This window comes from Ovis canadensis, chromosome 3, assembly GCF_042477335.2.
Source record: "Ovis canadensis isolate MfBH-ARS-UI-01 breed Bighorn chromosome 3, ARS-UI_OviCan_v2, whole genome shotgun sequence".
Lineage (NCBI taxonomy): Eukaryota > Metazoa > Chordata > Mammalia > Artiodactyla > Bovidae > Ovis > Ovis canadensis.
The window spans coordinates 138,999,065-139,023,734 of NC_091247.1; the positions used below are offsets into that span (position 1 = coordinate 138,999,065).

At 46.2% G+C, this 24,670-nt stretch overlaps 1 protein-coding gene across 7 annotated transcripts in view; it reads left to right on the forward strand.

The window, feature by feature from the left end:
• The window catches only part of CSAD (cysteine sulfinic acid decarboxylase), a 25,426-nt gene extending 5,904 nt beyond the window's left edge, over nt 1–19,522 (forward strand). For 3 of the 7 annotated variants that reach the window (XM_069584329.1, XM_069584332.1, XM_069584331.1), the window contains 14 exons: nt 9,925–10,061; nt 10,348–10,474; nt 10,552–10,642; nt 10,963–11,069; nt 11,495–11,610; nt 12,280–12,359; nt 12,671–12,725; nt 16,006–16,122; nt 16,198–16,262; nt 16,550–16,631; nt 17,054–17,253; nt 17,383–17,434; nt 17,584–17,673; nt 18,748–19,522. In XM_069584329.1, the coding sequence (XP_069440430.1) occupies nt 9,936–10,061; nt 10,348–10,474; nt 10,552–10,642; nt 10,963–11,069; nt 11,495–11,610; nt 12,280–12,359; nt 12,671–12,725; nt 16,006–16,122; nt 16,198–16,262; nt 16,550–16,631; nt 17,054–17,253; nt 17,383–17,434; nt 17,584–17,673; nt 18,748–18,921 (1,482 nt within the window). In that variant the 5' untranslated portion in view covers nt 9,925–9,935 and the 3' untranslated portion in view covers nt 18,922–19,522. Of the gene's footprint in view, nt 1–4,579; nt 4,712–8,947; nt 9,109–9,357; nt 9,672–9,924; nt 10,062–10,347; nt 10,475–10,551; nt 10,643–10,962; nt 11,070–11,494; nt 11,611–12,279; nt 12,360–12,670; nt 12,726–16,005; nt 16,123–16,197; nt 16,263–16,549; nt 16,632–17,053; nt 17,254–17,382; nt 17,435–17,583; nt 17,674–18,747 lie in introns of those variants that run through there. The other 4 variants (XM_069584326.1, XM_069584327.1, XM_069584330.1 and 1 more) reach the window with 3 other exon arrangements.
• Nucleotides 19,523–24,670: the final 5,148 nt, after the last annotated feature.

The following is a 24,670-nucleotide window of genomic DNA, read 5'->3' on the forward strand; positions in this document are numbered from 1 at the left end:
GAGTAATAGGTAGACAGCACAGAGGTCAGTGTTTTCACTTTCTAACAGTAAATAAACCTGACTGAAAGTGCTTTAAGAAGCACGTGCCCTAATCCCTTTCCCCTCATGCAGGCTTCCTCCTGAGCAGCCTTCCTCAACTTCCTTGGTACACCCTCCCTTCAGGCCCACCCCATCACTTTTTCAAGTTGTGTTTTAATGATTACCGATTAGATTGGCCTTTTCAAATTAGTCTTTTCCTCCACCAGCTCTCTATCACCTTAAGGAGGGTCGGAGTGTTTTTCTCTTTGAAGGCTGCCCTGGGCCAAGTGAGTGGAGTTAAGCAGCCTTCCCTTTCTCCAGGGAGTGAGCATGCCTTAATTTTCGGCACTGGCCTCCTTCGTGACTTGTTAGCTGAAGTGAGCAAAGCAGACACACCACACAGCACCTGGGGCAGTGCCAGGCAACAGATACTCAGTCACTGTTGAACTAGCTGAACCCGTTCCTCTCTCAGAGCCAGTTGGGCTGCATAGTAGAAATGAGCGGTATTGGCTACCTCGGTCACCTGGGAGACCTTTTAGATGGGAGTGAATTTTAGGAGTTAGGAAACCACACGATGTAATGGGGTCATTCCTTGAGCCTGGTATACAGTTTGGAATTTTTGTTGCCCCTTCAATTCCTCCTTTTATGTTGCTTAAAAATAATCTTTATTTTAATTACATAAGTCAATGGAATTATCACAGAAAATTATGAAAATATAGAAGTACATAAATAAGAAAATGAAAATCGTCTATAATCCCAATACCTAGAAATAACCACAGTTAATATTTTGAAGACTTTTCCAGTTTTTTAAAAAAATGCATGGGGAGTGACTGCTAATAGATATGGGGTTTCTTTTGGGGATGATGACAATGTTCTTGATAGTGTGATCCATGTGCAACTTTGTAACTATACTAAAAAGTACTGAATTGTACATTTGAAAAGGGTGAACTTTGTGGTATGTGAATCATATCTCAATAAAGCTCTTATATTAAAAAAAAAACCTTGTAGGTGCGTACACATAGTATTGTTTTCTAAACTGAGAGAAAGTGCATATACTATGCTCCTTTGCTGCTAAATGTTTCAGCATATGTTTCCAAAGAATAAGAACATTCTCTTCCATAACTGCAATGCAGTGATCAGGCCATTCACAGATTCCACCAGTTCTTCCAGTGACTTTCTTTACGGCAGTTTTTTTTCTTCCTTATCCAGGAACCCATTTAAGATCACGTGTTCCTTTTGGTTGTAATGTCTCCAGTTTCCTTCAATCTGGAGCAGCTCCTTAGTTTTTCTTTGATTTTCATGATACTGACATTTCTGAAGATTACAGGCTATGTTGTTTTGTAGAATGATCCTAAATTTAGATATGTTTCCTCATAGTTAAATTCAGGTGGTACATTTTTGGCAGCAGTGATGCTGAGAGCTTTTCCATCCCTTGCGTCAGGAGACCCACAATGACTGTCTGCCCCACCACTGGTGATGTAATTCCTCAGTTACCTGGATAAAGTGGTGTCCATCAGGTTTCTCTGCTGTAAAGTTACCACTGCTTTTTAAAGTGCTTTTAAGGAAAAGAATTTTACAACATCACCCAGAAGAAAAAGCTTTATTCAGGTTTTAGTGTTGTGTTGATGTTTTGAATGAGAGAGAAAGACAAAGTAACCTTTGAAGATTTTTAAATAAAAAGGAAAAAAAAAAGTCAACCAAGGAGGAGGAGGGAGGCACTCAGTTAGCGTTTAGGGTTCAGAAGATGGTACCATTCATGTAACCAGGGAACTCGAGGACAAGAGATTTGAGAAGGCTGATAATGAGCCCACTTTTGGACCATTTGAGTGTGAAGTCCTGTGAGACTTCCAAATTAGGCAGGCGGCATCATGGATCTGGGCTGGTGAGAGAGCTCTGGGATGGAGGAGTCACCGGCCTGTAGGCCTGGGAGCGGATGAGCATCCAGGGAGAGGTGCAGAACACAAGTGAAAGAGGCCCTGGAACAGAACCCTGAGCAGCGCTCGAGGGAGGCCAGAGGAAGGCGAAGAGGCAGAGAGAATTAAGGAAGTGGCCAGGGGTAGTCATATGGAAGCCAGTGAAAGAAAATACTTCAAGATGGAATGCAAACTGTATCTAATGGCCCCAGAGGGGTCAAGAAGGATAAAGATGATATGTCTCTATTAGATTTGGATGCAGGGACATTCTTGTTGGCCTTGAAGGTGGAAGCTGCATGGTAGTGGGCTGAGGAAAGTATGAGAGGAAAGAAATGGAGTGGAGCTAACTGTTTTAAGAAGGTTGGTTGAGAAGAGGAGGTAGCTGGAGGTGGGAACATGTGAAAGGTTTAGACAATGTAAAATGCTATGATAAAGGGGTAGTGGGAAAGAGAGTTGAAGAAATGGGAGGGGTAATCAAGAGGGTATCCATGAAGGAAGAGGAGAGAAAGTCTTTAGATCAGTGGTTCCAACTCAGCCGTCTACAGGGCCAGGTTGGTAAAGCAGATGAGTGAGGTGGGCTATGTGGGCTAAGGGGAAACAATGCAAAATCCTAAGGGCCTGTGGCCAGTTGTGAGGATTGTCATGCAGTTGTCAACCATCGCCTCGCGCTTTGCAGTGCCTACTTCTGGGAGGATTATACATCCTTACCCCACTCACCCCAGGGCTTGTTTTGGTCAACTGGATTTGACCAGATGTGCCATGTGCTAGGTCTGAGCTGAAGTTTTAGGATTGGTGCATGGTGTTCTCTGCCTTTTGCTTTTTTTCCTCTCTGCAGTGAGAACGTTGTGTCCCCAGTAGGGGCTGTTCCTTCAGCCTGGATGTTGGAATAAAGGTACATGAATCAGAGCTATAGCTAATCCAGTGTAAGCCATGAAAGAGAAATAAATCTCTGTTGTAAAGCAATGTTTGTTTGTTCATTTTGCTGTGCCATGAGGCCTGGGGGATTTTAGTTCCCCAACTAGGGCACCCCTGCGGTGGAAGCACCAAGTCTTAACCCCTGGACTGCCAAGGAAGTCTCAAGGCAGTGGAGTTTTGAATCCATTATTTATCACAGCAAAACTAATACAGGAGTTCCACTAAAACTATATTAAGGTAATTTTTACTCCTACGGTTTAAAAAATTCAGAAGTTTGACAGCACACTCTTACTGAGGCTGAGAACACAGGCTCTTTCATACATTTGGTATCACTTCTATGGATGTTGGCAATGCTTACTGAGCTTACAAATGCAGGTGGCTGTAATTGAAAAGACAGACAATAACAAGTCTGGCAAGGATGTGGAGAAATGCAAACTCTCATGGCAATATAAAACAATGTAGCCACTTTAGAAAACATTTCAGCAGTTCCTCAAAAAGTTAAATGTAAAGTTACTGTGTGTGTGTGTGTGTGTTCAGTTGCTCAGTCACGTCTGACTCTGTGTGACCCTATGGACTGTAGCCCGCCAGGCTCCTCTGTCCATGGGATTTTCCCAGGCAAGCATACTGGAGTGAGTTGCCATTTCCTTCTCCAGGGGATCTTCCCGACCCAGGGATCAAACCCACATCTCCTGCGGCTCCTGCATCGGCAGGGAGATTCTTTACTGCTGAGCCACCAGGGAAGCCTGGAGTGTATATACCAGACACTGAATAAGGGAGGGCTCCAGAGTGCAGGTGACAGAAAGAGTGAGTTTGGATGGCTTTTTATTTGCTATGAGAAATTTGAAGTGAGAGGGAAACAGGGACAAGATTGATGGGTCAGTCATTTGAGAGGTGTGGAAAATTTTGAAATCGTAGCTCCAGAGACTTGGAGGTAGAGCTGTCAATAGCAGAATAGTGATTTTGCCAGGCAGTGTTGTGTGTTCAGTCAAGGAGAGTCACTGCTGCTTTTTGCCTCTGAAGATGGTTACTGCCCTCATCATAGTCCTGGGGATTCCCTTCGCCTCTCTCCTGCATTGGGCAAAGTTTGCTGTGGTCTGATTCTCTGTCCTTTGTCCACGACCTGCTTTGCTGTGTTTGTTTAGTCTTGTCTCTGGAAGTCTTGGATCCTCCATTGTTCTGAAACAGTATTATAATCTGTCTTTCTGTTGGTCATTCAGTGGATCCTTTTGGTCTATCCTTCGGTTCTATAAAGTTTTTCTTTTTAAAAATTTTTAGTATTTTCCTCCTCCCCCGCCCCGCCCCTTCTCTTCCTATAACTTGTTAGTTGACTCTTGAGACTTTTGGATTGATCTTCTAAAGTTCTTTTCTCTTTTACTGTCCATCTCTTTATATTTTATCTTCTGTGTGATTTTCTTGACTTTGTCATTTCAGTTGTCATAGTTTTAAAACTCTAGAGCTTCTGCTTCTCTGAGTACATATGACAGCAATCTGTTTGTTCTTAATGGATTCAATATCTTCCGTTTTCTTCTGCTTCCTGGGTTTCTCCTCTTCTACCAAATGCCTTTTTTCCCATTTGTCTGTTTTTGCCTCTGTGGTTCACATTAGGGGCTTTGCTCAAATGTCCTGTAGCCCCGGACTGTGTCTGCTCTCATTTAAGAGTAGGCACTAAGGCATATTGGAAGGCCCAAGTGCATAGAGGATGTATTTATTGACGTGTGGGCGTCATTGACTAGGTGATTGGTCAAGGACTGAAAGAAGAGTCTCACTGAGGTCGGTGTCTCCAGAGAGGGAACACTGTAGTCTCCTGGAAGCTTTACCTCTGGCCGCTGATTCTGAACATTGGTTGGGAGAAAGGAGTTGACGCGGTAGGTTGCTTCCTCCTAATCTTCCCGTATTCATTACAGCTTCATCCTCACCTCCTGCTGTGCTTGACATCCTTACGTCCCAGACTTTCAGTTTCTCTACTTCCTGCTTCTTTGGAATCAGGTGGAGGAGAGGGGAGTCACTTGGCTGAATGCGCAGGGGAGGAGAGTGGGGGTCTAAATGTTCCTTTTAGAAATTTTCATCTAATTTTCATATTTTCAGTTGTGCTTCTCCGTCCTGTCTTCCAGGATACCTAGCGTTGTAAATTCCTGAGCCTTTCTGGGCCTTTTCCCTAAGAATCAGTTTATATCCCTCTGGCATAGCCCCCTACAGACAGACTTTGACTTTCTGCTATTTGCTGAACCAGTTACCACTTCTCATCTGCGTTCTCTCCTCTACAGTTATTGACATCCCTCACCTCCTGTCTCTCATTTGTTTTATTCTTCAGGATTTAAAATTCCACTGATGTAATTTTAGTGGGGTTTCAGGAAGGAGTAGTGGTAAACATATGTGTTTAATCTGCCACGTTTAATTGGAATGAGCACAGAGACCATGAATTTATAGCAAAACCAATTTGAATGTTGAGGTGGTTTTTCACTAGCAGAATCCACAGTCCAGGTGGATTTGGTAAGAGAAGGACCGGCCAGCTGGAGTGGGATCCTGCCAGGTGAGTTTGGTGGAAGGACATTAGGGCTAGGGAGTTGAGGATTTTGGACAAAGGGTGGTTGAAGCAGCAGACTGTGCTCCCCGGGCTGTGTAAATAAAGGAAGAAAGATACAAAGGAGTCTGTGGTTGGAGGAATTTATGAACTGGAGATCCCGTGAAGTCAGAAAAACTTGTCGGTTTTCAAATGAACCCTGCTCGGCCCTTGCAGCATCTTCTCAGCTAGGGGTGAAAGCTCCCTCCCTAAGTTTATTCTTGTTTCTTGGCTTTGTTATTCTATTTTAGGGGTTAATGTCCCTCTTACTTCACCACTCCTCCCCACCGTTGCTTTTTAAAAAGAAGACTGTGTGTGTGCAAGGGCTGTTTCCTTCCTTGGGTCCCCAAGACAGGATTCTGTATGGAGTGTGAGGGTATGGATGCCTCATCTCCCCATTACCCCTGGAGGAGACTGGGTGTTCAGAGCCCTCGCCTCAACCTTTCATTTCTTTTTTAAAACCTTTTTTTAATTTATTTTTTATTTTTGACTGTGCTGGGTCTTCATTGTGGTGCAGGCTTTTGTCTAGTTGCGGCAAGGGAGGGCTGGTCTCTAGTTGCAGCGCTCGGCTGCTCATTGCAGTGGCTTCTCTTGTTGCCACAGGCTCTAGCACATGGGGCTTCCTCGGTTGCAGTTCTGGGCTCTAAAGCGCAGGCTCAGTGGTTGTGGCACATGGGCTTAGTTGCTCTGAGGCATGTGGGATCTTCCTGGATCAGGGATCAAACCAGTGTCTCCTGCATTGGCAGGCAGATTCTTTACCACTGAATCACCAGGGAAGCACCCACCTTTCATTTCTGAGCAGTGACTTTGGTCAGATGGATACAGAAGGGGCCGGGTGGACACAGCCACATCTTCCATGCAGACCTCTCTTCAGAGCTTTGGAAAGAGCCCCCGTCCAGGCCGGGGTCTCCCTTTCTTCACCAGCTGTTCCCTCCTGTTTTTTGTCCTACTGGTCTGCTTGTTGTATCCAATGACTCGAGCTGATCAACACCAGCAGATGTCTTGGCGGTTCTCTCTTTGAAGCCCTTATTTCATAGAAACAGGCCCTGAGGTGTCCTCACTCCTGGCCCAGAGGTGTTTGCACCACAGCAAGCTCTGGCTGAGGGAGCCCTGTGTGAGACTGTGGAACGTGGTAAATTAGGATGGGGGCTTCAAAGTCCAGACCCAACTCAAGACACATGCTGGCTGTGTGACCTGGACAGGTTATATCCATACTGTCTCTGAAATCTGTTACCTCATTTTTTAATAAAAATTTTTTTATTGGAGTGTAGTTTGTTTATAATGTTGTGTTAATTTCAGGTGTTTAGTTCATTTGCTCAGTCATGTCTGACTCTTTGCGACCCCATGGACTGCAGCACACCAGGCTTCCGTGTCCACCACCAGCTCCCAGAGCTTGCTCAAACTCATGTCCCTCGGTGATGCTATCCAATCATCTCATCCTCTGTCGTCCCCTTCTCCTCCTGCCTTCAATCTTTCCCAGAATCAGGGTCTTTTTCAATAAGTCAGTTCTTTACATCAGGTGGCCAAAGTACTAGAGCTTCAGCTTCAGCATCAGTCCTTCCAATGAATATTCAGGACTGATTTCCTTTAGGATGGACTGGTTGGATCTCCTGGCTATCCAAGGGACTCTCAAGAGTCTTCTCCAACACCACAGTTCAAAAGCATCAATTTTTCAGCACTCAGCTTTCTGTATGGTCCAGTTCTCACATCCATACATGACTCCTGGAAAAATCATAGCTTTAACTAGATGGACCTTTATTGATAAAGTAATGTCTTTGCTTTTTAATATGCTCTCTAGGTTTGTCATAGCTTTTCTTCCAGTTCTTCAAGCAAGAATACTGGAGTAGGTTGCCATTCTCTTCTTCAAGGGATATTCCCCACCCAGGGATTGAACCTGGGACTCCTGCATTGCAGGCAGATTCTTTACCATCTGAGCCACCAGGAAAGCCCTAACTTCAGGTGTACGGTGAAGTGAATCTTATACATATACATATATTCACTCTTTTTTAAAAAAATAGGATTCTTTTTCCCATGTAGGCCGTTAGAGAGTATGAATAGAGTTCTCTGTGCTATAGAGAAGGTACTTGTTAGTCATCTATTTTGTATATAGCAGTGTGTATATGTCAGTCCCAACCTCACAATTTATCCCTCCCCTGCCTCATTTCCTCATCTTTAAATGTGGGTCATAAACTTACCCTCGATGATTGTGAAGATTAGACTAATGCATGTTATGTTCAGAGTGAGGCATGTGGTGAATACTTCTATGGTGCCGATTTTTACTAGCCTCTGCACCTAAAACGCCCCATCAGGGGAACCAGAGTGAGCGCTGATGAAGGATCGAGTGTCTCGTTCTCAAGGCTGGCCAGCTCCTCTGGTTTACCCAAACCCAATCTACTGGGGAGAAGTCTAAGCATAGGACCGCTGGTTCCTTGGGGTCCAGTGGCTTCTGACAGTGGATTATGTCAGATCAGTCCACTTTGAGGTTGATTCCTCCTTTCCATGTTTTCTGGATCCTCTTGCCTCCTCATTTGGGGGTTCCCTAGGCCTTGGTTTTGCCGCTCTCTCCTTGGCCATGTCTCTGAGCATTCTCTCCCCAGGCGGAATGGAGCCCATCACCAGGCTTCGGTTATACCCCAGCTCCCAAGGGTGCTTTTCTCTCACATCTCACCAGAGCGCTGAACCGGACTTCCTCCCAAATGAGTGTTTGTAGCCCCTGTCCCCTCCACTTGGATGAGTATTTCCAAGAAATAACAATTTTGCTTTCTATCTAGCTTCTGCTTTGCGCATCCCTATTTTTTTTAGGGGCACTCTTCTTTTTCCTGTGGCTTGAAGCCCCAGGGTCATTTTTGACCCTTCCCTCCCCTCCCATGTAGATTCCATAAGTGTTAAATTGAGCGTAAACCGGCAAGTGGTTAAGCCTGCATGCTCCTCTACCTGTCTTTTCCTACACACACCTCCCTTGTTCACATGTGGGTCACTCTTTCCTGGCTTGCACCAGTGGCCTTTTCATTCTTCCACATCCGGCTGCTATACTCTGGTCTTCTGAGTGCATCGTTTTCATCACGAAATCTTTCAATGGCTTTCCATTTTCTGCAGATAAAATCTAGATTCCTGGCCTGGCTGGTACTCAAGGCTGTCCATAATGCGTACAGCCCTGCCCTCCTCGCCTTTCTCCCCATGATGTCCCTGCAGATCTTTCCAGTGGCCAGGTGCCTTCACGGACCCAAGAATCAGCACACTCACCCCCAGTGTCAGCTCGTGGCCTTCCTTCCCTGGCCCTGCGTGCCTCCTGTCCTCCTTCAAGACACAGCCCCAGTTCCCCTGCAGATCTTCCCCTGTCTTCAGCCTTCATCCGTCTCCTCTTCTCCTGAGTGGCCTGGGGATCAGCATCTAGACGGTGCCCCCTCCCCCCGCACCCAGGTGTGAACACAGTTGGTGCTCACTTTAGACAGCCACTCCCTGTTGAGCGGCTCAGCCTGCAAGGTACAGTTTATCGAACTGCTACCCTCAGTGTGACCTTCTTTCTTCCTTCTCTTCATAGGAGAGGGCTTTAGAAATCAGGACAGTTCTGAGAAGACTCCAGGGGTTGGGATGCAAAGAGATTGGCCTCTGAAAGTGAAAATCGCTCAGTCGTGTCTGACTCTTGGCGACCCCATGGACTCTACAGTCCATGGAATTCTCCAGGCCAAAATACTGGAGTGGGTAGGCGTTCCCTTCTCCTTGGGATCTTCCCAACCCAGGGATTAGAACCCAGGTCTTCAGCACTACAGGCGGATTCTTTACTGGTTGAGCCACATCTGAGGCCTGCCTAAACCATTTTACCTCCCTAGTCTTGCTCCAGGTCGCTCCCCATCTCAGCCTCTAGGGTCAGCAGCTACAGTTTCCTGCCTCTGCCCTATTCCCTGCCCTTATCTCTTAGCTGAGCAGCCCTCTCTCTTATCCCCTCTCCAGGCCCTTTGGTTCTCGGTGGGAAGTCCGATGTCCTGCTGGTTCTCCTCTCTGCTCCCCTCCAGCCTGAAGTGGAGGTGTTTCTGCCTTATATCTTCTCTCCTCCCTTCATCGTGTCAGCTAACGATTATTCAGGAAACTTATCTCAACCTGCTGGCCCTGTCCCAAATCTTTAGGGCAAGGGTCATGAGAGTGATGTCACGGTCATGTGACTGCTGCCTATACCTTGCCCCCTCTGCTGCGCTGGTCCTAACACTCTAAAAAGCCGACTGTGTCCCCTGCCTCCAGTTTATCTGGACGGAGACCTGAGCAGAAAGGTAAGCTTCCCACCTTTGCCTTTGGTGAACAGGGGCCACTGGATTCTACCTGCTTAGCACTAACTTCCTTTTTCTTTCTCGCCCATCTCTGCTGACTCTCTCCCTGGACGCTCTCACTTGCCGTTATCTGTACAGTGAAGGCTGGGCCTTAGGCCCATTCTGGAGTTGAGGAATGGGTTAGGTTAGGTCTCACTGGTTAGGTCTGGGTGGGGTCCACAGGCTGAGTAGGGAATAACTCCTGCTCTGCTCACAGATTTTCTCCTGATGGCTGACTCTCAACCGTTCCTCTCCCTTGATGGGGACCCTGTGGCTGCAGAAGCCTTGCTCCAGGATGTGTTTGGGATTGTGGTGGATGAGGTTATTCGAAAAGGGACCAGTGCCTCTGAGAAGGTGGGTCTTTTCTCCCTCCTCTTCCTGTCCATCAAACCTGACTCAGAACTTTCCTTCTCTGTCCAGGCTTCTCCCCAGAACCCATCACCGCCTCACTGTGTACCTCAGAGATTGCATACTGGATCAGATTCTGTTTATTTACCTTTGTTCATGTGCTGCTTGAAAAACATTCCAAACTGGTGTTGAGTGCCAGTTTGTGGTGTCTGTTGTCTGTTGAGATGTGGTTTAGGCAGCCAGTCAGTTGGGTGCCTCGGTGGCCCCGGAGTCTCCTGTGGTGCTCTCCTAGGTCTGTGAGTGGAAGGAGCCCGAGGAGCTGAAGCAGCTGCTGGACTTGGAGCTGCGGCACGAGGGCGAGTCACAGGAGCAGATCCTGGAGCACTGCCGGGCCGTGATCCGATACAGCGTGAAGACCTGTGCGTCTGGGGCTTGGGGGAGGTGTGTCTGGAATTTGTGCCCAGCTCCACTCTGAGCCTGCGTCCCCCTTCTCCAGGTCACCCTCGTTTCTTCAACCAGCTCTTCTCAGGGTTGGATCCCCATGCCCTGGCCGGGCGCATTGTCACAGAGAGCCTCAACACCAGCCAGTGAGCCATCCCAGGACCCCCACCCTCTACCCCACAAAGGATTTGGGTTTGCGGGAGACAGACCCCAGGAGCAGGATAGGAGAATGGTGTCTGCCCCCTCTTTTCGGGGAATCTCTGCTGGCTTTCCCCTCCTGCGCTTCGGGTTTCCTTTCCCAAACTTTCTCTTGTATCCCGGCTCCAGTGTTTTCTCATTCTTTCTTTCCTGGTTCTTTGTCACCAAGCCAGTTGTCTCTTCAGCCCCTCCTTTCACTCACACTCTCCACTCCTCTGAGGGTCCCTCCCAGTCTCTTTCCCATTCTCATCATTCCCTCCCCTGGCAGGTACACATACGAAATCGCCCCTGTGTTTGTCCTCATGGAGGAGGAGGTGCTGAAGAAACTCCGGGCCCTGGTGGGCTGGAGCTCTGGGGACGGGGTCTTCTGTCCTGGTATGTGAAGAGGAGGGGGCCTTTTCGAGAGTTCCTCCTCCCCCGCCATCCTCTTTCTCTGGGCTGGCCAGGAGGGGTGATTCTCCTTTGTTTCTTCTCCAACTGGGCTTGGGCCAAACCAGAGAGAAGCTGCCCAGTCTCCTGTATCCTTGTGTTTGCCAAACAGTCCACGGGATTGGTTCCTGCCGTCCTGGCGGGGGGTGGAGGGAGGCTCCTGGATGGGCCCAGGGTGAGGAGCGGGGTGATCAGGAGATCTGCAGATGCTGCCATCCTGGGTCACTAGCATGCCATTTGTCAAATCCTCGGAACCCATGGCCAGGTAGCCAGTCACTTGTGCTTCTGGGTGGAGAGTTCAGGAGAGCCAAGCTCCAGTTTTGACCCACTGCCACTCCCTCTTGCCACCACCCCTTCCTTCCCTGTGACAGGTGGCTCCATCTCCAACATGTATGCTGTGAACCTGGCCCGCTATCAGCGATACCCAGACTGCAAACAGAGGGGCCTCCGGGCACTGCCGCCCCTGGCCCTCTTCACATCGAAAGAGGTGGGAAGCGGCACAGGCCTACCCTGGGCTCCCGGTTCTAATCTCCAGCCAGCTGAGTCCGGGACCCGCAACTCAGCCTGCCCAGACCCTTCTCCTCTGAGGCTGGCCTCCCCTCTAGGTGGATGTGCTTCCTTCCAACCAAAGGGGCTGTGTGAGGGCCCTGTTCACCTTGCCTGCTGTCTGGGGTAGCGGAGCGGCGTCCAGTGCCGTGCACACAGTCTGAGAGTGTGGTCCATGGACCAGTGGCATCACTGTCACTTCTGGTTGTTTAGTCACTAAGTCGTGTCTGACTCTTTGCAGCCCTGCGGACTGTAGCCCGCCAGGCTCCTCTGTCCGTGGGATTTTTCAGGCAAGAATACTGGACTGGGTTGCCATTTCCTTCTCCAGGGGAGCTTTCCCACGCAGGGGTCGAACCCGTGTCTCCTGCACTGCAGGCATATTCTTTGCCACTGAGCCACCAGGGAAATGAGTATCACTTGGGAGCTTGTTAGAAATGCCGAGCCTTGGGCCCCTGTGCAGACCTACTGAATGTGAATCTGCCTCTTTACCAGACACACTGGTGATTTGCAGGCATGTGAGTGTTTGAGAAGCCCTGGTCTACAGGGTCCCAGCCATTTTTAACCAGTCCCTTTCCTCCCTACCCTCCCTGCCCTCTTCCCTCCCCCACAGTGTCATTACTCCATCAAGAAAGGAGCCGCTTTTCTGGGACTTGGCACCGACAGTGTCCGAGTGGTCGAGGCAGATGAGAGGTGAAGGTCCTTCTGTCTGCGTGGCTCAGGCCCAGCCTGGCACAACATGTCTTCCCCTTGCCAGAGGCTCTGGCCTTGGGCCCACGCCGCGGCGGACTTCTCTCCCTGCTCTCTTCCCTCCGAGTTGCCTCTTCTGTCTGCCAGTGCCTGCTAGAATCTCCGCCCTGTCCCCTGAGATCTGTTTACCCCTCTTAGGGAAAAATCAACATTGTGGCCTCCCCATTGCTAACCACATGTTACCCTGCTCTTGAAAGTTCTGCCACCTAGCCTAGAGAATCTATTACTTCTCTACCCACTGTTTTCTCTTCCAGAGGGAAAATGATCCCTGAGGATCTGGAGAGGCAGATCAGCTTGGCCAAGGCCGAGGTGAGTGAGTGAGAGGCCCTGGGCCAGTGGAGTGGGGCCCCTCTGCTCCTTTCTCGGAGGGTCTTTGACTGGACCTACTCAAGGTGCCCCTCCCCCCTCCCCCTGCACTCTATGCTTGTCTTCCTGGGCGGGCTGAAGTGACCCCTCCCTCACAGGTGATCCCAGTCCTGCCAAGACCCACGAGCAGGATCAGACCCTGGGACAAGGGCAGAACTGAGTCCCTGAGTAGAGTCGCAGGGAGCACTGCAGGGGGGATGCTGGGGACCTGGAGGGTAGCACAGAAGGTTTCTGTGAGCTGGGAGGGTCTGTGCAGGGCGAGCAGCGTGGACTTGGAGTGATGGGAGACGTGGAGGCCCCTTCACCTGGGGGACACAGAGATACTGCAGCCATCTTAGAGGGCATTTGAGCACTGTCTATACCATTTTTAAATGTATCTATCCACTGACTCAGAGTCCTACTACTAGGATTAGCCCATAAATTTTCATTACAAAGTGCTTAGAATTGTGTGCACTGGGGCGAAGTGTAAAATTTTAAGAAACATTTTAGTATTCATCAGTAGATAAATTATGGTGTATATGTGTCAGTTTCTTCCTTTGCAAAATGAGCATGATATAGAACTGATCACGGAGTTGTTATAAGGCTGAAATTAATGGTATGTAAAGCACATGAAAATGCCTCAACTGTGTACTTAAGTATAAATTTTAAAAATATGTTTATATCACCACATGCAAATAGTTGCAGCACCATTTTTTCTTAAACTTTATTTTGTGTTGGGGTATAGCCAGTTAACAATGATGTGATAGTTTCAGGTGAATAGCAAAGGGATTTAGCCTTACAGATACATGTATCCATTCTCCCCCAAACTCCTCCCGTGTCCATGCCGCCACTTAGCATTAAGCAGAGTTCAGTTGGTCCTTGTTGGTTTTCCGTTTTAAATATAGCTGTGTGCACATGTCCATCCCAAACTCTCTCATCCTCCTTTCCCCATCCCCAGCAATCATAAGTTTGTTCTCCAAGTCTGTGAGTCTCTTTCTGTTCTGTAAGTTTATTTGTATCATCTCTTTTTAGACTCCTCATAGAAGGGATGTCATAGGGTATTTCTTCTTCTCTGTCTGACTTACTTCATTCCGTATGACAATCTCTGGGTCCATCCATGTTGTTGCCAGTGGCATTATTTCATTCTTTTTATGGCTGAGTAATATTCCACTGTATACGTGCACCACGTCTTCTTTATCCATTCCTCTGTCGATGGACATTTAGGTTGCTTCCGTGTCTTGGCTATTGTAAACAGTATGCAGCACCAGGTTTTGAAAATGTCTGTTTTTCCCCAGCAACTTGTCTTGGGATCCTTGTTAAAACCCAAAGAGTGTTTAAGTGTGAGGATTTATTTCTAGACTCTCAGTCTATGCCATTGATCTGCATGGCTATCCTATTGACCACACTGTCTTAATGTGGCTCTGTAGTGAATTTTGAAATCAGCGTTTGTGAGTCCTCCAACTTTGTTCTTTTCCAGGATGGTTTTGGCTTTCTAGGTCCCTAAAATTTCCACTTGAATTTTAGGCTCAGCTGTCAATTTCTGCAAAGAAACCAGTTGGGATTTTGATAGGGATGTGTTCAATTTGTGGATCCATGAACATGGAATGCCTCTGTTTACTTAGGTCTTCTTTGATTTCTTTCCAACAGTGCTTTGTGCTTTTCACAGTATCTGTTCTGCATTTCTTTTGTTGAATTTATTCCTAAGTATTTTATTATTTTCAGTGTTCTTATAAATGAAATTTTCTTGTTTCCATTTTTGATTGTTCGTTTCTCGTGTAAAACTACAACTGATTTTTGAATATTGATTTTGTACTCTGCAAATCTGTTAAACTCATTTATTAATTCTCAGTCTTTTTAATGGGTTCCTTAGGATTTTCTAGATATAATATGTGATCTGTAAATACAGATAATTTGCTTTTTTCCTTTTTAATATGGATGCCTCTTATTAAAAAAAAAACTTAATTTTCTCTTTAATCACAAACTAGACAAGATTGGCATTAACACGCGTTTATTTTTCGGCTGTGTCAGGTCTTTGTTGCGGTTCGAGGGTTCCCCCTAGTTGTGGCACAGGAGCTGTAGAGCGTGTGGGCTCGGCGGGTCAGTAGTTACAGTGCACTGACTTCGGTGCCTGTGGCATCTGGGATCTTAGTTCCTGGGCCAGGGATTGAACCCGTGTCCCCTGCATTGGAAGGCGGATTCTTATCCACTGCAATACCAGGAAAGTCCCTGGATACCTCTTATTTTTAAATTTTTTTAAACCTAATTGCCCTGCTAGAACCTCAGCACAGTGTTGAATAGAAATGAGGAGAGTGAACATTCTTATCTTGTTCCTGGTCTTAGGGGGAAGGCTTTCAGTCTTTCACCACTGAGTATGATGTTAGCTGTGGGTTTTTTGTAGTTGCCCTTTATCAGGTTAAGAACATTCCCTTCAGATCCTTTTTTATTTTTCTGAATGTTTTTATCGTGAGGATTTTGTCAAATGTGTCTGTATGTCTACTGAAATGATCACTATACCACATTGAGATATGTTTTTTTTTTCCTTTATTGTATTGATAGGATATATTATATTAATTGATTTTGGGATGTTAAACCAAACTTGCACTCTTGGGACAAATCCCACTTTGTCATGGTGCTTGATTCTTTTTCTGTGTTGCTGATTTGGGCTTGCTGGTGTTTTGTAGATTTTTATGTCTTTATTTAGAAGAGATATATTCTATATTTTTCTAGTGATATTTTGTTGGTTTTGGTATCAGGGTAAAACCCATTTCATAGGATGAATTCAGAAGTGTTCCCCCCTCTTCTGTTTTTTTGTAAGTTAATGAAGAGCTTGTATCAGTTCTTTCTTAAATGTTTTGTGGAACTCATCAGTGGAGCCATCCGGGCCTGCCCTTTTCTTTGTAGCAGTTTTTTTAAATACTAATTCAATTTCCACAGAAATTTTATCCTATTAGAATATTTAAAATAGTATTTTGATCTTCCTGTAAGACATTCAACTTTTTTGAAAAAGTATAAGCTTTGGAGATAGACTATTAGACAGACCTCGGTTTGAATTCCATCTCTGGAGTTGCAGCTGGGGGTGGGGGGGGCAAGTTTCTTAACACCTCTGAACCCTAGCGTCCTCACTTGCAAATTAAAAGGGGGCGGTAACACATAGTAAGGTTGCCAGGGCCCAGGTCAGGCCTGTGAAGAGTTCCTAGAGCTCGGCGCCAGGCTCTGGGTGGCTCCCTCTTCATTTTTGCCACAGGGCGCCGTGCCATTCCTGGTCAGTGCCACCTCTGGTACCACAGTGCTGGGGGCCTTTGACCCCCTGGAGGCAATCGCGGATGTGTGCCAGCATCACGGGCTGTGGCTGCATGTGGACGTGAGTTGGGACGGGGCTGAGGATGGGGTGGGCTGAGCCAAGGCCCAGGCCCATGTTGTTCCTTCCGCTCCACAGGCTGCCTGGGGTGGGAGCGTCCTGCTGTCGCAGACACACAGACATCTCCTGGCTGGCATCCAGAGGTGCATATGGCCCCCTACACCCTGACTCTCACCCTTCAAATCCTTGGAACAGAGAACACTCTTGGGCCGGGGAGCTCAGATGGGAATAGGGGAAGGAGGCTGGTGGGAGGGACGTGGGAGAGATGATTGATTGGGGCTGGGATGTTAGACATCAGATTTGGGAATTCTCCTCTGGGCTGAGGTGAGACTAAAGTCCCTTTTACTGGAGATCTGGAAAGGGTGGGGAGGCTCTAGTTGGGCAGCTTAACTGGGAGCTGGCTGACCCCGCTTTGCTCTGCCCACCCCAGGGCTGACTCGGTGGCCTGGAATCCCCACAAGCTCCTCTCCACAGGCCTGCAGTGCTCAGCTCTTCTTCTCCGGGACACCTCGGTGGGTCTGCCCCGCCCCTGCTCTGGCCCCGCCTCTGGCCCTGAACCTCTGTTTCCTCTTCTGTCTCACCTGAGGGGAGCTCCAGGCCTTCCATGTTCTCCTTAGCATCCCATCTGAAGCTGATTATCTGTGACCACCCTAATCCCTGGTAGTGGGCTCTCTCACTCCCCCTGTCTTCAGGCAAAGGAAAAACTTCCCAACAAAAGTTTTAATCAGAGGGATTCCGGGTCATTTGGGAAGAACTCTTGAGTGTTGGAAGAAAACCCAGAGAAAGGGTTTCAGTAAGCCGGCAGCTGTCCCATCAGTGCTGCCTGGTTTCAGGGAAAGAAACACATGGACTGAGCTAAGAAGTCACCCAGTGCAGCCCTGGAGGGAAGCTCAGTGGCGGGGGGAGTCTGACTGTCCCCCCCTACCCTCTGCAGAACCTGCTCAAGCGCTGTCACGGGTCCCAGGCCAGCTACCTCTTCCAGCAGGACAAGTTCTACGACGTGGCTCTGGACACCGGAGACAAGGCGGTGCAGTGTGGCCGGCGTGTGGACTGTCTGAAGCTGTGGCTCATGTGGAAGGCACAGGGCGGGCAGGGGCTGCAGCGCCGTGTGGACCAGGCCTTTGCCCTTGCCCGGTAGGAGTGGGCGCTACAGCCCTGCACCCCTTTGCTGGGCTGCACCCCTTTGGTTCACTCTGGGTCGCTTCTGTTTCTGTATCTCTGCCTCTCCTCCTCCCTGCATGATTTCTCACTCTCTGATCACAGGTACCTGGTGGAGGAGCTGAAGAAGCGGGAGGGATTTGAGTTGGTCATGGAGGTACGACCCACCTTGTGCTCTTCTGCATCCTCCGGCCCCCTGCCCCCAGCCGGTGTCTCACGCAAAACCCTGATGGGAGAAGAGGGGTGGTGAGAGGGGAACGGCCCCTCTTCCTCTGCTCACACCTTCCCCCTGTTCATTCCTCCCAGCCTGAATTTGTCAACGTGTGTTTCTGGTTCGTGCCCCCCAGCCTGCGGGGGAAGAAGGAGAGTCCAGATTACAGTGAAAGGCTGTCTAAGGTAGGCTTTCTCCCTGCTCTGGTTAACCAGTGCAGCTGGTGCGTTTCCGCCCCCTGCTGGCTCTGAGCAGCATGGCAGCTACCTTTGCTAGTCTCGCTCTGATGTGGGGACAGTGAACCAGAAGATGACACCCGCTTGTCCCCACTTCCGTGAGCCTGGGGGATGGAGGATAAGGTATGCTTCTATAAAGTAAGAAGAAGACAGAGAGGGACATTACAGAAGTCACCAGTCAGCAGTACATAGATTGGCTCTGTGGGGTGTTCTGGGAGCTGAGTGAGGCAGAAAGGTCTCAGAAGTTCTCACTGATGCTGGGTACAGAACAACCCTGTCAGGCCAGGAGATATGTCCTGGCCCCTAGGGTTAGACTGGTACTAGCGCTGGCAGATGGTCAAAAGGACAAGAATATTCTCGCCCTTAAAGTGAAGTCGCTCAGTCGTGTCTGACTCTCTAACCACCCTATGGACTGTAGCCCTGCAGGCTCCTCCATCCATGGGATTTTCCAGGCAAGAATGCTGGAGTGGGTTGCCGTTTTCCTCTCCAGGGGATCTTCCTGACACAGGGATTGAACTCGGGCCTCCGGCATTGTGGGCAGACTCTTTACCACCTGCGTCACCAGGGAATCTCACCCTTAAGGAGTCATTTATTTAGAAAACAAGCATTACCTATTTGAAACTGGTGTGCTCAAGGCAGTCTTGGAAATTATATATTAGGTCACAGGTGCAGGTAAAAAATGTTACAGGCATTCAGAGAGGGGAGAAGAAGGTGTCAAGGATGACGAAGGCTTGAAGTTAGACTGAAAAAGCAGTTGTTGAGATTCAGCAAAAAGTCAGGATTTAGCAGAAAATGGCCTGTGTGACAACTTGGAGACTGGTGAGTTGGAGGAGAATGCAGGAGGTAGAGAAGGTCCAGTGGGCCAGGTGTGGTGGGAAAGGTAAACTGGGGCCACGGTCAGAATCCAAGCAGTGAGTTGCTCTCTCTGGAAGGCAGCTAGGTGGAGAGGGATGCGAGTCAGGGAACCCATCCCTTCCCCTGACCCCAGGCTGCAGCTAGAGGGTCCCTCCACTCCTCCCGCAGGTAGCCCCAATCCTCAAGGAGCGCATGGTGAGGAAGGGTTCCATGATGATTGGCTACCAGCCCCATGGTACCCGGAGCAACTTCTTCCGCATGGTCGTGGCCAACCCTGCGCTGACACGGGCTGATATGGACTTCCTGCTGAACGAGCTGGAACGGCTGGGCCAGGATCTCTGAGTCGCTCCATCTCGCTGCTGGCCTGGACCCCTCCCCCCACCCTCGCCATCTCCCTGTATCTTCTCCCTGCGTTCTCCAAGAAGAAACTCTAGGAAACAAAGCGTATTCATTTTTCTGTGCTTTGACCCACTAGCTCGCCTGTAAATTTCGGGCTGGCCAAAAAGTTGGTTCTGGTTTTTCCTCGTAACATCTTACAGAGACACCCTAATGAACTTTTTGGCCAACCCAATATTTGATATTAAGAGGATGTTTAAATAAATGGTAGGATATCTATATAGTAGAATATTGCTCTGCCATTTAAATTGTGTTTACAAAGAGGACTTTTATAGATAGGAGAAAAATAATTTTAATACAATGTTATGTTGAGAAAGCTGGATATGACTGTATATATGGTAATATCTGACCTGTATTCAAAAATACATAGGAAAAGACTGATGAGATGGAATATGCCAGAATATTAAGTTTTACCTGGGATGGGATTGTAAGCAGTTTGAAAATGAACTTCTTTATGCTTTTTGTGCTCCCTGCTTTTATGATATAATGAATATCTATTGCATTTATTAAAAATAGGAAAATAATAAAAGTTAAATTTTCAGCCATATTATTTAGGTATATTGTAAAGTTTGTTACCTTTCAAGAAAATGGCGGGGAATGCAAATTCATTAAAAAGGTATAATAGAGGCTAAAAATAGGGGGAAAGTTTCCCAGAAATCTTGAGTGGGAGGAGAAAGACCAAAAGTGGCGTTGCTCTGAAGTTAATTGTACCTTAAAGACACTGGAAACAAAATGGGCACTGATTGTATCTTGAGACCAGAACCTTGTCCACTAATCACTCCTGAAAAAAATCTTTATATACACCAGAAAGGTAAGAATCTTCCTTTTCTAATTTAAACAACAGAAACCAAGCTGGGGGAAAAAAAAAAAAGCCCAGCGATGAAACCAGCCACTGTTATGTCTTCTATCATTGCTATTTTCTTACATAAAAATGTCCATTTAACACGTAAAATCCTAGGCTGGTGTCGCTCGTCAGTCACTTTTTTGGAAAGCGGCATTTAGCTACACAAGTTATTCAGGACGAGTGGCAAGTCTTCCAGAACTTTCTGTTATTTCCAATTCCTAAAAATACTGTTTATGAAAACAATAACGTGGTCATGTAAAAGTCATCCAAAATTATTTGAAGAGGCAAATACAGACTGTACAAACCATTGTAAAAGAAGATCCAAATCTCAAACCCAATTCTCTTGACCATTTGGAGGAAAAAAGATTTTCTGTTCATAAATTACTAATAATTTCCCTATAAACTTGTTATTTTTATTATAAATGATATCTAATTTCTTCCAAATAATAAATTTGTTTTAAGAGTGCTAGTAATCTGAGCTCCAAGCCCTAATCTTAAAGAGTTATTTATCTGAAAAATGTCTTAAAACACTGTAAAAGCAAACTAAAAAAAAAATCCCTGGTTTTCAACTCAAAACCAGAAAGCAAAAAAAAAAAGAAATCTTAGAATTTCTTGAGTCACCTCCATCAGCAAAGTATCTTTTAAGGCTGGAAAAACAGGACATAAAATCAATCACATATTTTTCTCCAGCTTTATGAAACTGATTCTTATTTCCTCCATCCCCAAAATTCAACCTCAAAATCTCTGGATGCAATATGATAACCTCTTTCTTTCTTCTTCTCCATCCACAGTTACTGAGCTCCTGCTGTGTTGTAGTTCCTTTCCCTGCCTTCCAGGAGCCTACCTAAGATTGAAGCAGTCATTCCCCAACTGAGGCCTGTCCCCGCTCCAGAGCCTTTCCGCTGCTGTCCCCTTTGGCCTCAGTGTTCACCCGTCTACATGGTTCTCGCTCCCTCACTGCCTTTAGATTTTTGTTCAGATGTTCTATCCTTAGTGAAGCCTTCCTTGAATTCTTTATTTGAAATTACATTTTCACCCTCTGTTCTTTTATCTGCCCTGTTTTTCTCTATAGCATGTATAAGCATCTGGCATACACTAATTAATTAACATTTACTTACTTCCCCTGACCCAGCAACACCTCCGTCCCTGTGGGTCTCACCCAACTGCTCTCGGAGCAGAGATTTTGTATCACTGCCTCCCAAACTGGAGTCTGGTACTTCCTAGGTGGGAAATGTTGAGTGAGTGTTTAATGAACTCCAGGTACTCGTTGACTTGCTCTCAGTCGCATAACTTTTTTTTAAAATTTATTTGACTGTGTGGGGTATTAGTTGTGGCGTGTGGGATCTAGTTCCCTGACCAGGGATAGAACCCAGGCCCCCTACATTGGGAGCTCAGACCTTACCTACTGGACCACGAGAGAAGTCCCCAGGCACGTCACTCTTAAGTGGTGGGTCAAAGCTAAATTCAGACCGTCTTCCTCTGGGTCTGAGCCGTGGGTCTAGTCTGCTTCCAATGACAGGTTTATATAATTCATAGGTGTGTGCATGTCAAGGCTGTTTTGTTAACCCTGTGCCATGGACCTACTGCTTCTGGGGAAGGATGAAGGCATGCGCAGGTTTGGTCCCTCACCTTGCCCTTGGCCTCAAGAAATCATATTTCTGTCAAACAGGAAATGAACTTTTTGGGAATACCTGGGTGAATTACAATATTGCAATGGGTATTTTTTTGTTTTTGTTTAAAGGGGTCAAGTATTAAAGAGGCTAGCCTCCCCATGGCTCAAGAAGGAAGATGATGACTTTAGAGGGTGGCAAGCCAAGATCTGGGGAACTAAAAGCTGGGTGGGGCACATTGGATGTGGCAGCTCTTGAGACTGGGGTGAGAGTCTTTTTAGGAGAGTGGATGAAAGGGAGCAGACTACAGTAACTTAGTATTTGGATACTTGGAACTGTTCCAGTGCATCCTAGGTCCTCAGTTGGCTATTTCTCTTCTGTTTATATACTTTAAAAAAATCTTTTTATTTTGAAATAATTTGAAACTGCAAGTACTTCAGTATACTCTTTACCTGAATGTATAATTTTCACAAATTTTCTTTATCATTATATATGTACTAGAACCTATTTTTTTCAGAACCATTGGAGAGTCATAAACAATACAGCTCTTTATCTCTTAATATTATAGTTTATATTTCCCAAGAACAGTGTCTTAACCATGATATAATGATCAAATTCAGGAAATTTAACATGACATTATACTTTCGTCTGAAGTCTAAAGTTGTGGATTGTCCCAACAATGCATCTTTTCCCCTTCCAGCATGAGAGTCAAGTCCAAGATCATGTATTACATTTTGTTGTCATGTCTTTTTGTCTCCTTTATTCTCAGATAACTCCAAGACTTCCCTGGCGGTCCAGTAGTTAAGACTCTGAGCTTCTAATGCAGGAGTTTGATTCCTGGCTGGAGAACTGAGATCCCACATGCCGTGTGGCATGGTCGAAGACTAAATTAATTAATTAATTAAAATAGTTCCTCAGCCTTTCTTTGTCATTAGCGCTGACATTTAAAAAAAATACAGGCCAGTTGCATTATAGAACATTCATCGACTTGTTTTTTCCTGCTGCTTCCTCGCAGCTGGATTCAGGTTATGTGTTCTAAGCTGTAATATAATTTGCCATGTGTGTCCTTTTCAGAGAAGCACATCACAGGGTCTGTAACGTCCATCTGCTCCTTATTGGTGATGTAATTTTCAGCAAGGTCAAAAGTGGTCAAGGTGGTATCTGGTTTCTCCATGGCATAGTTACTGTTATTCCCTTTGCATCTAATAATCTGAGGAGACATTCTGAGATTTTGCAAATAGCCTGTTCCTCTTCATATTTTCCCCGCCTAGACTTAGCATCCTCTCATATATCTTGCCAAGCCACCTTTTAGTATAATGGTTGCCAAATGGTACTTTTGTAACTCCAACACTCCCTCCACTTTAACAATTTGGGATTTGTATGGGACTATAAAGAAGAGCCCTCCCTTCTCCTTACTCATTTAGTCGTCTATATTTTTTCAACATGGACCCTTGTTTTATTCAGTAATTTCTAATCCATTTATATATTTACTTATTTTTTAATGCTGAAATTGTCCCAGTTTGACCACAGAGAGCTCCTTTTATCTGGCTCCCATGTCCTTTAGACATGTCTTAAAAACACACAGCTTTTGTTTCTGGCACAGCAAAAACCTTGTCCTTTCTCTGCCCAGTCTTGCAATCTGCAAGGAGCCCTGATTAGTGGAGCCTTTTAGTGGAGAGTGGCGTTTAGAAACCACAACCTAGGCACAGGTGTGTTCATTGATACTGGATGTATTCATGTACCCTTAAAATGTATACTAACATCCTTGGGAGCTCCTAACCCATCTTAACTGTGCCAAGGGAAACAAAGGACCAGAGCTTTAAAGGGGGAAGTGATGTACCCCTGGGAGCTAGAATGGGAATAGCAGAGAGAATGGATTGATAACCTAGGATGGTAGTGGGGGAGGTGAGGTACAGAGTTGGGGTGCTTAGTTTATTCATCTCTTTTTTTCTTTTTGCATTTTTAAAAAATAAATTTATTTATTTATTTGGCTACGCCAGGTCTTATTTGCAGCATTCAGAATCTTTAGCTGTAGCATTTGGGATCTAGTTCCCCAACCAGGGATTGAACCTAGGACCCCTGCATTGGGAGCATGGAGTCTTAGCCACCAGACCACCAGGGAAGACCCTTGAATTTTTTAAATCTTTAAAAAAATTTTTTAAAAATTAGAGTGTAATTGCTTTACAGTGTTTCTGTTAGTTTTTGCTGTACAACAACGTGAATCAGCTATATGTATACATATATCCCCTCTCTCTTGAGCCTCCCTCCCATTCCCCACATCTCACCATGATTCATCTCTTTTTTAGAGGTTTTCTTTTCTTTTTTTTTTTTTTAATGTTGAGTGAAGGACCTTGCCGATTGGGTTTTGTGTAAGGTGGCAATTCTCTTACAGACCCTGGTTTAGCATTAGCATTCCAACTGTCATAGAATTTTCCTTCTTAGAGTTGAGAGGCCAGCACAGGAATTTGTCTGGTACAACCTCGGTCTGTAGGTAGATTTTTAAAACCCTTACTTTACAAATAAGGCAGCTGAGGCTGGGCGAAGTTCAGATTCTTAACAAGGTCATGAAAGTGTCTCTTAAGCAGAGGATGTATTTAGTTCTAAAGAGGAATATCATTGGTTTGTATAAGCCACCATCTCTTTAATTTTATCCCCCCAATGCAATAGTTCTGTGCTTTCTTTTCTACACTGATAATCTTTTAGTTCTTGAGATCCAGTTTCCACCTGTTAGAAGAATCTGGTAGTCTGATGGCCTAGTTTTGAGATTTTCCTGAAGTTCACCAGAGAATTTTTAGCAAATTCTCTGGTGCCAGCATAATGAGCTTGCACATTCCTTAGTTTGTAGCCTGTTATTTTTAGCTCTTTCTTGTTACCATATACATTTTAAAGTTGGCTCAGAGGTTTAAGTGTTTTTACTGTCAACTGGAGGTGTTGTGGTGCTGTTCCCTTTTGCTACATACTGTCACACATCAATGCTGAGACAGGGCCATGTCCTGAACGGAACTTCAGTTACAAAGGAAGCTTTGATGACTGCAAAGCTCCAGTAATCAAGACAGTGTGGGCTACAGAATAGACATGCAGGTCAATGGAACAGACTGAGAATCTAGAAATAAACCCTCACATTTGCACTTAATTGGTTTTCAGCAACGATGCCAAGACAATTCATTAGGGGAAAGAATAGTCTTTTTCAATAAACGATGCTGGGACAACTGGATATCCATGCTCAGAGTTTAACCCCTTT